General features: G+C 43.1%; 1 protein-coding gene across 3 annotated transcripts in view; it reads left to right on the forward strand.

The window, feature by feature from the left end:
* TBX15 (T-box transcription factor 15) overlaps positions 1-12,791 on the forward strand; it is a 103,984-nt gene that overhangs the window by 76,074 nt on the left and 15,119 nt on the right. For all 3 annotated transcript variants that reach the window (XM_026104862.2, XM_064519472.1, XM_064519476.1), the window contains exons 6-7: positions 2,182-2,246; positions 9,880-9,977. In XM_026104862.2, coding sequence (XP_025960647.2) covers positions 2,182-2,246; positions 9,880-9,977 — 163 coding nt within the window. The remainder of the gene's footprint in view (positions 1-2,181; positions 2,247-9,879; positions 9,978-12,791) is intronic.

Raw genomic sequence — 12,791 nt, forward strand, 5'->3', positions numbered from 1 at the left:
AGGGCAGGGAAAGGTGAGGGATGAAACTGGAGCACCTCTCTCTACATATGCAAGCACAGAGATGCAGGCAATCATCCCTCTGCTTGCTGATACCTGTCCTGTTTCTACTGCGGTAGCTTTGCAATAGCTAGGGTGAAGCTGAGTCACAGCAAGAGCATAGTGAGAGTGGACAAGGATGTGGACAAGCATGGTGGCCAGTGGACTGGCTCAGTTCTCCCTCATTTCCTTCCTTATGTATGAGTGGTGAGGCAAAGTATGGAGCAGGGACATTTTCCCATGTCCCCACTGCTAAAACTGGGAAGGGACGTATTGGAGAAGAGGAATCTGCTAGAGAGCCCTTACAAGTACACACTGGATAAGGACAAATGAAGAGTGAGAGAAAGCACACATGGTTTCAGCGCTCCCTGACCTCTTCTGGATACCAACTCCTAACTCTCTTGCACTCTCGTCCCCTTGAATTGGCTTAAATCAGTGTCCAAACTGGAATGAACTATTCCAGCAAAAATCTTGCAATACAACAGTGGATTTGCTACCATTTGCTACCACTGGGAGTTTCCTGCACCTTCCTCCACTCCCCCACATGCATGTAATCACTAGACTTTTAGCTGAAGACCAAACCTGGAAAGAGGATAGAAGAAGGAGAGGAAATGACAGGAAAGAAGCCTGTTATCTTCTTCCTTGATGGATAGACCTGTAAAACAAAATTAACAGGTAAGGGGTTGGATGCTGAGTGAGGGATCTCTGTAAGGCACTGAAAATAACCTACAACTGTAAAGCAGCACTGAAATTTCTTCCTGCCTCTCTGAGTTCCAGACATTTAGGGATTTCTCCCAAATAGTTTTTTTTGTCAGTTTTGTAATATCAGTACGGGAAACTCTCTTGGGTTGGAGAACCCTTTTCACTAAAAAATAAATCTAAAGTCCTCTGAATCTGCATGCATGCCCTCCAGTGGCCATAAAACTTTGCCTTACTGGGAGAAGTGTCTCTGGAAACAATTCTAAAATTCTAGCAAATCCACCACAGGGATTCCCTCTGTTGTAATCCCACGCTGCACAGAATGTATCTGTCTCAGTATACAAGAGTACCAGGACAGCTGCAAAGTCAGACTAGTGGAAATTAAGTTCACAAATTAAGCTTCTGCAAAAATGGGAGCTGCATTCCAGATCTGAGGTTAATATCCAGAGTAAGGGCTGATTCTGACAGAAGCAAAACACCTGCAAATCCTCTTTAGATCAGTTTGTATTAAGCAACTCCACTTTGAACAGTTTTAGCAAAAATACCTTGAATTCAGTACGATCTTGAGGTCTTGCTCCTTTTTCACCCCAGAGATGGAGTCTCTGGGACAAGGTGAGGCTGACAGAGGGAAGTTCTCCTGTCACTACTCTTGCTGCACCAGGTTGGGGAACAGCCGAGCGGGAGTAGAATTACACAGTCTGCAGGGTCATTTTACCCTGCATGAATATTCCCAATACGGAATTCACACTTAAAAATAAAGTAGGAAGGGAGATTCCCCCCCCAAATTCAGTCTGACTGTTATCTTTGTTTAGAGGAGAGAGAAAAAAAAATTTTCAGACCAGAAAACCCTTTAAGGGCCACCCAGATCCTGAGCAGAACATTGGCACTATGTGTAGGTGACTGGGTGGCCAGCTGCTGGGTTTCAGAAGCTGTAGCCTGTGCTTTGCTTCTACCTTTTCTCCTTAGCATTGTTTGAAGATCAGGGAGTACATTCAGCTGCCAGGTATTTATGGTATTGGGCATGGGATAGCCTAGATAATGGCAAAACTGTAACAGTACTACTACTTGCAGACCCATGCTACTTTTGAGGGGTCAGCTCCTGTTTTTGCACCCGGATCCACCACGCTGCTGATCCTGGAACAGCTTGTTAGCTCCAGCACTGTGACGTGTGGAGACTCGGAGCCAAAATAAGACCTGAACAATAAATCCAGATTTCCCCAATACAGCCAGGCCTGAGGTGCCATATCTCTGCCTACGGCGCTGTCTAACCACCAAGCTGGTAATGTGCTCTTGGATAATGGAAAGGTGACTTTTATGTAAGTTTGTGGAAATATGTATGAAGGTGATTGTATAGATGGTTTGGGAAAGAGAGGTAATCAACAGTAATTTCACTCTGGAAAAAATTTTTTGAACAAATCAACTAATTCTCTTTTTCTTCCTTTGTAGATCACCAGGTTAAAAATTGACAGAAACCCTTTCGCTAAAGGTTTCAGAGACTCTGGGAGAAACAGGTAACAGGAGCTTGTTTGTGTTTCCTTAACATCTCCTCTCTCTTTTCCCTGCTGAACCCACTGTGCATTTATCTGAGGCCCAGGAAGGCACTTTGCAATATTAATTCAGCCTTACAGGAAAAGGTAGTGGTAGACCAGTTCTTAGAGGGATGTTTGCCTAAAAGATTCATGGTGTAATGATGGCTTCATTAGAAAATACTTTTCTGGTTAACCAGCTAGGCTGACTTAATTGCTTTTCAGAAATCTCCTGCAGTGTTGCTCTTCCATCTGCCTGTATCATTGGTCCTGCCATTGAAAGGAGGGTTTAGGTATTCTTAGACAAGATATCTGTAAAGATAGCTTATCACTTTCCTGCTTTATGACATTATTTCCAAGCAGCAACTGTATTTTTACTGTTGTAGTTTTAATTTCCTGTTCACTTCTACCTCAGTATCTTTTTCATTATCACTGCTTTCAAGGGTATTTTCTTCTGCATATATGCTTTGTGGTTGGTATTTGCTAGCCACATAATGAATTTCTTTATGCTCATTTCCATTATTTTCTGGTTCCTCTAAGGTTTTCTGCTTGCTATTTAAAAATATAATTAAAATATCCTGCAGCATCTCTGCTAAATTGTTAATAAACTGTTTACATATTTTTGGCATGGGGTTAAGATATACAAGGGATCAGGTAAAATAAATTAACTTGTTGTAAAGATACTGTAGTTTTGACTCCCTTTCCTCCATTTTCCCCCAAAAAGATATGTGTTAGTGAAATGAAAAAACAGAAAATATTTTTATAAAGATGGATGGAAAATGGGAAACTGCAGATTGGACAGCAGACAAATAGGTCACAGGCTAACAATCTGCAAAACGATGAAAGTTGTAAGAAAGGAAAACTAGACTTCTCTGCTTATAATATGTAGAGGCGGCTGGAAGGCAGATTTTTCTTTAAATTTCCATAGGAAATACAAAAACTTGATGCTAAATGGTTTTCTACATTAGAAGAAAACTTGAGTTTTTCTTGGGTTTCCAGGGTAAAAGTGCAAAAATTTTCTAGTTTACAACCTTTTCAGTTTTTCTCCAGCAATGTCAAATTGATTCACTTTGTGTGGCTTAATTTTGTCAGGATTTTAATGAAAATTTGAAGTGGAACACATTATTTATTATTTAAAATATTTCTATTTTAATAACATACTAGCGAAACAAGAACTTTTAATCAAAAAAAAGTTTGCATTATTAGAAGACATTACAGTGTTATCAAAAAGAAAAAAGAAAATCCTCACAAAAAGTTTCAACTTTTCCTGCCATTTATGATGCCAGCAGAGTGTGCAACAGATCTAAGGATTTCAGTTTTGCAAATGATGTGGGTACCTTTTTAAATCAACATGACAAAAAGTTTTAAACATTAAATTAAATGTAGAATTGGACACAGATGAATACATTATAAGAACACTAGGGTTGTAAAGCAAGGCTCCAAGGGTTCGGAGCAGAATGCAAGCTGTGTGCACAACCTTCGTTTGCTGTCCCTGTGGGTATTATAATTCAGTCTTTAATTACTTAGTCCTCTCATGTGTTTTTACCAGGACCACTACCTCATTCATGGTTTGATAGAGGAAGTGAACGGGCAAATCTTCAGTGTTTCCCATCAACTGGGTAAATGCTATGCCATCACTTGTATCAAAAAGGATCTTGCTAACCTAGGTGATTTACCAGGTCAGCTCCTCTGTTCTCATCTTGGTGTAGCTAAAAGACGTTTACCATCCTTATTTAATCCCAGCCTTAAGCATTACTTCTGGAACTTGAGGCATATGTGATTTTTACCCTGCTCTGCTTTCCTTAATGGGGGAAGTTGTATGTTTCCTGTGTACAAGGTCTTCTCTGTACTCAGTGATGCAGCTGCAGTGGAGGCTGGGCTTAGAAGAGAGATTGATACAGTTCCAGGTACATGGTGGGCTAGATTGGCATGGAAGGCATTAATAAGACCCTAGTCCAGTGAATTTGGATAGTTTCCTGAGAATTGGGAATTACTGATCTTTGTAGCTCATTGATTTAAGAAAGGGCAGGAAATTGCTACATGGCTGCAGCTGTGGGGAGGGCTCAGTAAGGCTCTCTGCTGATGTAAAGAGGAATTAAAATCTTTAAGGTATTACACATCAAAGAGAGCAGCCTGAGGCTTTAGGAAGAAAAAACAGGCAAAGGTATTTGCAAGCATATATAGCAGTCACGCGTCTGCCTCACAAGCAGTGGTCTGGCTAAGGCTGCACAACTAGCTGGGGACACCCCCTGTAATGCTTAGCTGCTCCCTTTGACAAAGACACATAGACAGATGTGCACAGGCACACATGGGAGGGAGAAAGGCATTAAGATCCAAGCTTTGTGTGGAAAAGATTCTCTAAAGGGGACTTTTTTTAACTGTGCTGTCTGGGTCTTCTTTCCCAATGAATTCCCAATTCAGGAAGGGATCACTGGCCACCTGGAATAATGACCATGATATTCTGTAGCTTCCCCCATCCTCACAACAACTCTTGTTAGCTGCACTGCATCAGACTGTAGCTGAAGGAGAACATTTCACTGGAAACGTAGGCCTCTTTTGAAAAAGAAACAGGATAATTTGAGATAGGAGCTGTTTGTGATGCAGGGAAGTGTAGTATCTCTTCAGAAGTTTTCTTTGTAAGATCTTAAAAAAAAAACCAAACAGCACAGCAGTAAGGGCCACAGAATGATGTCTGAGACTGCTCCAGGAAACAGTAGCATAGTGACACTGGGATGCTGAATCAGAGCCCTGGTTACAGTTTTCCAACAAGTGATGCGGGGGTGGGGGGGGTAAGACAATGGAAAAAACAGAGCATGATGGGAGAAGAGGAACTGTTCAGCCACTTGTTCCCTCAGCTCTCCCGCTAAGACATTTCCTTTCTTCCTTGGGTTGAGGCTTTTCAATGAAACAGCGATGGATGTTTTTCCTTCGCGCATTTCTTATTCTGTTATTGCTTTGTTGTTGCTGCCTGCTGCAAAAGTTATGGGGCTGACTGCTGTTTTCAAAGCCAGTCTCCATTTGAAACCTCTGTCCTCCACCAGTTCACGACCTCCCCACACATTTCTTATGAATGTGGTCTGGCTTCATTAGTACTAGAGAATGCTAAATAAACTGCTGCTTTGGGGACACCTCGGAAGAATGTAACTGCCTGTATCTATCTGAGGAAGAAATCTTCTCATGGATCCCTTCATGGGCCTCCTTCAGCTGTTTGCATGGTTATGTCCCTACACAGCTCAGTGCTTCCGTGCTTGTGCTGAGAGAAAGAGGAACAAAATGTTTCGGAGGGAACAATACAAATAGCCCCACAACTGAATGCTCTTTTGCAGTCTTTGAGCAGTTATAATCTATGTTAAGTGATACAGTTCAGCAATCTAGCCATCAGTCTTGACAGATAAGGGAGTTAGAAGGCCTGAACTTAATACCCTCTTTTATTGGACATACACCGTATGTGATTTTAGGAAGTCATTTAGTCCCTCTCTGCTTCAGTTCTCCATCTGTAAAAGTGAAACAGGAGAACTTGTCCTGTCTCACAAAGGTGGTGAAGGGATACCTAGATAAAAGTAGTGCTTCTGTAATGGGCAATACACATACAAGTCAGGTATGAGTTGGTTGCTTTCCAGAACTTCAGGAGATAGAGAACTACAGTTTTGACTTTCATTTAAAAAGTTCTTTGACATACAGAGACCGGCTAGCAAAATGTTTGGGTAGTGAGTGTGCATACAGTGCTGTGGAGGCTATTTTTGGAGTATGAGTAAAGTTCATTTGACAGTGGGATGCTTAGGGGAGCTCCTTATCCAGGAGGAGGCCGGAAGGGACAAGAGTGTGGAAACACAGCAGGATGAAAGAAAAAAGCTAAACTGGAGGCAGGCAACAGCAATCTCCTTTCAGATGTGGGCAGCTGAGGTGAATAAAAGTTGTTTGTGTTGGAAATGCTCTTAGACCTTTTGTCTCGGGTAAGAGAGCCAGGAGGGTGCTTGGAGCCAACAGTTTGGCTTCCTCAGTGAACAATGAAAGGATGACCCGAATCCTGCATGCAGCAGGAATGGCTAGGTCAGCCATATGGGATGGATTATGGAGATAGCTCGTACATCTTTTTTTGTTTTTCAGACAATGGAACTGTTTCATTTATTGCCTATTATTGAAACTTTATAGCACTAAAAATAAAAAAAAAGAATGAAAAAGAGAGCCAATTTTGGACACCTTTTAAAGTACTGACCTTATTAAAATAAAGCTGGCAGTCAGTCATCTTCTGATGCTTTTTTACTTCCTTCATAAAGATGGTGTGAGAGGGGAGGGTTTATGGCTGGATAGAGAGCTTGAAGTCAGTTTTTTAGTGCGGTTCTGTGGAAGAGAAAGTGGATACTGTCTCACATACTTGCTACCAGCAGCCCTTACCTAAGCCCTGAAGAAGCTGCTGAGATTTCAGAAATGTTGAAAAGAATTTTTTTTTTTAATCAGCATTTACTGCTGCTTCAAGATGTCTCTTCATTGGCAAATGGGGATATGTTTCCCCTTAGAGTCTGGTACACATGTGGACTAGCAGTCCAGGGTTTCTACTGATTAAGAGAGTGCTACCTTTATGTCCTGTGATGGAGATCTGTGATGTGGCACTGAATACCTTAGCATCAAACTCATTTGATAACCTGTTCTGGGAGAAAGGGTTATTAGCGTTTCCAGTGATGGAGTTTCTTGAATTTTTTTTCCATTTTCAAATGAAAATAATAATAGATCATAGACAGAAGAAGAAAATATCTTTGGGGATGCGGGATAGAGTTGCAAAATCAGTCATTCAATGTTGGTGTGCATTCTGACCCAAGCTGTTTTTGCCTAGTTGCATATTCTTTTTCTGCAAGACTCCATGGGCAGGGTGGTCACTGGTGAGCAGGTTAGTACATGAGGCTGCTGTCTCTAACACCTTGTCTTATGCATGGAAGAACCTGAAAATTCTGTATGAATGTGTTCTGTTTAGATGCTATTTCAAACACACATACAATACTTGTTCTGTACAAAGCAAAAAATTCCCAGGAAAAAAGGATAATCTAGAGCCTAAATCTGTGTGTAGGGCAGCTGGACATAACTTTGAGCGCTGTCATTTGTACACTTAGATGGTGTTTTTGCATGCATGCTCAAGATGTGTAGTTCTATGCGCACCTCTTGGGGAGAAAAGGATTCTCCACTGGGACAGGGAGAGCAAAGAGGTGGCTTTAAGTCATAGCTGCAGTTTGACAGCTGGTCTTTGGATACCTGTGGCTGCAGTGCTGCCCAGAGCATTACATGTCAGTCTATGAATCCAGTAAAGCCAAGATTTTGCTGCCAGTAGTTGCAATGTGGAGGAAGGGTAGGAGCCACCTCCACCGCAATGAGTGTTCTCAACCTGCTCCCCTGGATGCACATAAGCAGCACGCAGCAGTGGAGGTGGGTCCTTGGTGTCATCCCTTCCTTCTCTGGCATAGAAGGCAGGAATATAAAGATACTCGCTTCACTTTACAGGCTGCTGTGGTATGCTCAGCACTGCCATTTACTCTGGGCTGTTTTTTGGGTTTTATTTTCCCCTATTTTTTTCCACTTTTCTTTTAGAAATACAAATTACATAGCACTTGCCAGAACTGTATTGATATAGGGGAAAGTTGTGAGGTCAGAGCTAGAAACTGAACTGTGACTCAAGCTGACCTGTGCAAGAGGCAGGCTCCTGGCAGAGGAAAGGGTAATAGCTTTGACCTGTTTTAATGCTTCCCTGAGCCATAGACTGTCATGTGTTGGATTTTCCTGGGGTGGGGTAATGAGAGCAGAGCTGGAAGTCAGATGTATGCGCAGAGTGGGGTTATATGCACAGGGATCTCAGGGGGACAGTAGCTCAGCCAGACTCCGTGCAAATGCTGGTTGTAGTGAGCTGGTGTTTTCCTTCCTTGTGGCAGATGCAAAACAACTAGATTAATATCGCTGGAACTGTCAGTTTGCATTTCTTGGTATATTACTTGGTTTTAATTGTCAAGACAGGTTCTTCCAATAGCAGGTCTTGTTGTATTGACTTGCTCAGGGCAATTTTATGCTCTCTGGATATATTGCACCAGGAAGTCATCCCTCAGCATTTAGAGTGGGGATTGTTCCCTGAGGCTGGGAAAAGGTGCTGTTCTCTTCCCAGCTCTGTATGTTGAGAAGCAGGTGGAGCAGCACACGTGCAACTTTCTCAGTCTGGGAGTAGAGGAAGTCCTGGGGCTGGTACTGGCAATCCACAAGCTGCCCCTGCACACAGACCCCGGCTTAGCAGATGGGTTCACGTTCTGCGCGGCCTTGCTGCCTCTGAGCTCCATGAGCTGGCAAAGGCCACCGTATTAACCAAATAGTTTTGTTGTAATGTACTCAGGGCTAGTGTGAGACTGCTATGCAGAGATGTCTTCTGTTTCTACTTCTAACAGCTTAGCAGCTAATAAACACCATGCAACAACCTCTCTTCTAAACCTCCTCTTAAAATACAGAGTTTAGTTTGCCAGCTCCAATGTATTTAAAGCATCTGAGCTTCCGGGGAGACTTTGGAAAGTTAACTGAGTGAGTGGAGGCACGTGCAGGAAGACATTTTCAGAAGCAAAAGGCAGCTCCAGTATCAGCACAACATCTGATGAGAGGCTCTGGGGATGTTAGAGCCATTTGCATTGAAAGGGGATATGTTCTCACATTTAATGAAGCATCTCTCGTTGTGTTCAGTCAGTGCAAGGGATATAGCCTGCTGCTAGTAAAGAGGCAGGGAAAGGCAAGGCAGCTGCATTGGAATGGGGAACAGAGCAAGATTCAGCTTCTACAGAGGAGAATCTTTTCTGCAGAAAAACTCAAGGTGATTGTCCCATACAGAACATTAGCTTTTCCTGATAATGAACCTACATCTTCACTGAACTTGTGAAGCTAGAGAATTTAGGCAAAGCTAACAGGCTGTGGTGAAAATAAAAATAAAGCTGAGACCCAAGCCTTTTAAGAGGAAAAGTTGCTCTCACTTGATTTTTGCTTTTTCTCTTTGGTACTGTCTTTGTAGTGAGTTAGAGACCCAAAGCAGAGATGCCCCTGACCTTTTTAGAAAAAGCCTCTTACTGTATTTTCAGTCGAAATCCGAAACCAGTGAGAATCACTTTTGGACGGCCCTCCAATTTCACTTTAGAACAGTATCTGAAATTGGAAGGTGACAGGGAAAGACAATTCACAAAAACTCTCCTTCCAAATTTCTAAGCTGAATCTCAGATCTCCCTTGTTTGTATGACAGCTTGCATCCATAAAGTGTGGAAGACAGCTCTATGATAAAGCATGCCTTGAGTAGATGACTGTCAAGTGTTCCCTGCAAAACAGATGAAAAGTTTAGGATCCTTGTTGAAAAAGAAAAAGGGTGGGGGGAAGCATTGGCACTGCAGTAGTGTTAGGAGCTATTAAAATCCTGGACTGGAGAAATTCCATTTTATTCTAGTGGCCAGCACCTGTGCGGGAAGGCTTGCTTGAGGAATTCACAGATGTCAAGGTGACCTTTCAGTGGCCGCTGGCAGCTTGTCAAGTGAGGTCAGAGCCCTCTCTCCCTGATGTGGATACACTTGCTGGCTGACTGACATTCTTCTCTCCTTGCTTTATTTTCATCCCACAGAACGGGCCTGGAGGCTATCATGGAGACCTATGCCTTCTGGAGGCCTCCTGTGCGCACTCTCACCTTTGAAGACTTCACTACCATGCAGAAACAGCAAGGTGAGCTTACAAAGAGCATATAAAGAGTTTACAAAGAGCTGTACAGAGAGCAAAGAGTGTGTGACAGCAGAAACACTCTGGCATCCTGGGTGGGTCACACACCTTATGGAGTTCTTGACTGCCATGAAGGGACATAGAGCAGAGAAGACGACAACTGCGAATGGTAGCCAACTCCTATCTTATGAGGTGCAGTACAGCCACTTAACCCCCCTGGTACCTTTACTGTATATAAGAGCTAGAATGAAGAGAAGGGAGGAGCCACAGACTGGGAGAACCCATCAAGTACATGAGTTGAGCGTGAAAAGAACACAGAGAGACTGAGGAGATGTTCCAGCATGTTATGGTTTACTAGTTGCAGTTAAAGATTACCATTTGTGTGACGACACAAATGGAAGGAGCACATGTCCTTTGGAAGCATTGCAAGCCCAGAAATGCACCTTGCATGCCTTCCCATGCAATCACACTGCCCCCCTCTCAAAACCCCGTGGCCCTGCTGGAGATATTTTCTATTAATATAAGGCTGAATGGAATTACTGGGTAAGCCAAGTCTTTGCTGTATGTTCACTGTGTCTCGCCATAGCTTCTGCCCCTTACATCTGTCAGATGTTAAGTACAGCTTTCATCTGCAGCTTCAGACTATGAGGCCATATTTTTGTCTAGATAGGACTTCCCCGTTCACTTCATTTGCAGCTATTCCTAGTTAAAAGCAGTGATCACAGAGAACGTCATTACAGCCTAATTCCTTTTTTATTCAGATAGAAGTGCAAGAAAAGAAACAAACCAAAACCATCTTCAAATGTGATGCCTGTGAAGTTAAACAATTAGAAAAATAAATGTAGCTCTGTGGAGCAGACCACTTTCTCTAGACTTTCCAAATTGAGCTTGACTTCAACCCAAAACTTCCATCCAAACCTTGAGTCCATCTGGGCAATGACACAGTTTGCAATTTAACAGAGATCAGCCAAAAAGAGTGTGAGAATACCAGAGGGCAGTAGGCATAGGGGCAGCCTGTTGCTAGGGCAGAATCAGAAGGGGAGTGAGTGCAGAACGCTGTTCTGGCCATCCATCACCCATAGCTTCCCTGTGAAACAGCTCAAAACCCAGGTAACCTGCTAAGCCATTTTTCTCAAGGCACAGCGCCAAAGGAACAAGGACCACAATCTGTCAGCTATGTCAGACTGCTTGTGCATGTTCTTTACATGATCACGCAACACTTCTTAAATAGCACAGCATAGGGCAGAAGATGTTTTGTATGAACTTGGAGGCGTGTGTTGAACAACATTTGTGGTCAGGCATGTGGTCAAAGATGGTTTAAAGCAGGGATTCCGAAACATTTTCATCACATGTCTAAATAGAAACATAACAGCTCCTCCTGGTCACGATCACCAAAGCAACCTCCCTCCTCTGGCGATTGGCTGGGCTTTCTTACCTCCTATTCAGGCTTGCACAGCTCCCCACCCCTCCCATTGGTTATCAGATAACATCCTAGTGGCAAGCCCAGCAATTGCTTACGTGGTAAGGTAATACTAGGAAAGGAAAATATTTAATGTATTTTTAGCTTGTTTTAATATAGTTTGGCAGCTGAAAAACCAGGAAGCAAGCCAGTACCCTGTGACCAGCCAGCTCTGCGCAGACCACCACCACCACTGTACTGCAGACCACTAAACTTAGGGCAGGCCTTAACTAAAGTTGTGTCTGCAGGCCAGTCTCAAAAATGAATAACTTGCTACAGAACCAACACTGCACAGCTCTGCATCTAGCCATGCAAAACAGTCTGAAGATAATGAATCAAAAATATGCCATCTATCCTAGTTCTCACCTCTCCAGTGTTTGCTGTAACAAGCTGTCCCTGATTTCAGTAAAGCCAAAGTACAAACAAACTCTATTTCCTGGCTGTTGGGACAGCTCTCAAGGGTCAGCACAAATAGGCTGGTCTGGAGGCCTCGGAGTTGCTGGCAAAAAGAGCAAGAATAGTTGAGGTGGCTTTAAGCCACGTGCAATTCCTCCCTCCAAACTAAAGATGGCCAGGATATACAGTGTCCATAGCTCTTCACTTCCTCGCTTTTGAGCATGTAAACTGTGTGGTTAGAGTGACAGGTGAGTAAATCACTTGCATTTAATAACTGGCTTCAGCATAAATTATTGCGCCTCAGAGCCTTAGCCAGTCCCTTTATGTAAAGGCCTGGTCTGGGATCCCACTTCACTCCTCTACCCTAAGCTTCAGTGCTCCAAGCTGCGTGCTATTATCTCATACACCTACGCATTAGTGAGTTACAGATAAGTATTATTTTAATAAACAGGCATTTTAATTATGGAACATGCTGTAGTCTCCAGAGGTGGGTATAAGCACTGGAGGAACTGCAAGTCTCCATTTTATCCCTTGAATTGCTAGTTTTGCGTAATCTGCATTTGGTTTAGGATGAAGCTCTTTGTGATTGCCACTGAAATGCACGTTTCTAGCTAGGCTATGAATATGAGGCAAACCAACCCCCAGAGAGCCCAACACCAGAAAGGAGTGCTACAAGGTTGGCTCTGCGAAAGTGTTTTGTGGTTACAGGAGAACTGTTGAGATTTGTGGGTTATTCTTCTTCACTTCTCATCTCTGCTGTGACTCTACCTGAAGTCTAGCTGTGTCCACTGCAACTCAAAAGGAGTGCACGCTTACTGTAGAGGATCAAGATGAGAGCACTAAAAACGGCCACATGCCTAGGAAGAAACATCGTCCATGAGGAATGAGTCATGACTCTGGTGTTTTTCAGCCTGGAGGGGAAGGAGGGAGGGCATACTAGTGCTGAAATAAAATGCTGGCTGTGG

Source organism: Dromaius novaehollandiae, chromosome 1 (genome assembly GCF_036370855.1).
Source record: "Dromaius novaehollandiae isolate bDroNov1 chromosome 1, bDroNov1.hap1, whole genome shotgun sequence".
Taxonomy (NCBI): Eukaryota; Metazoa; Chordata; class Aves; order Casuariiformes; family Dromaiidae; genus Dromaius; species Dromaius novaehollandiae.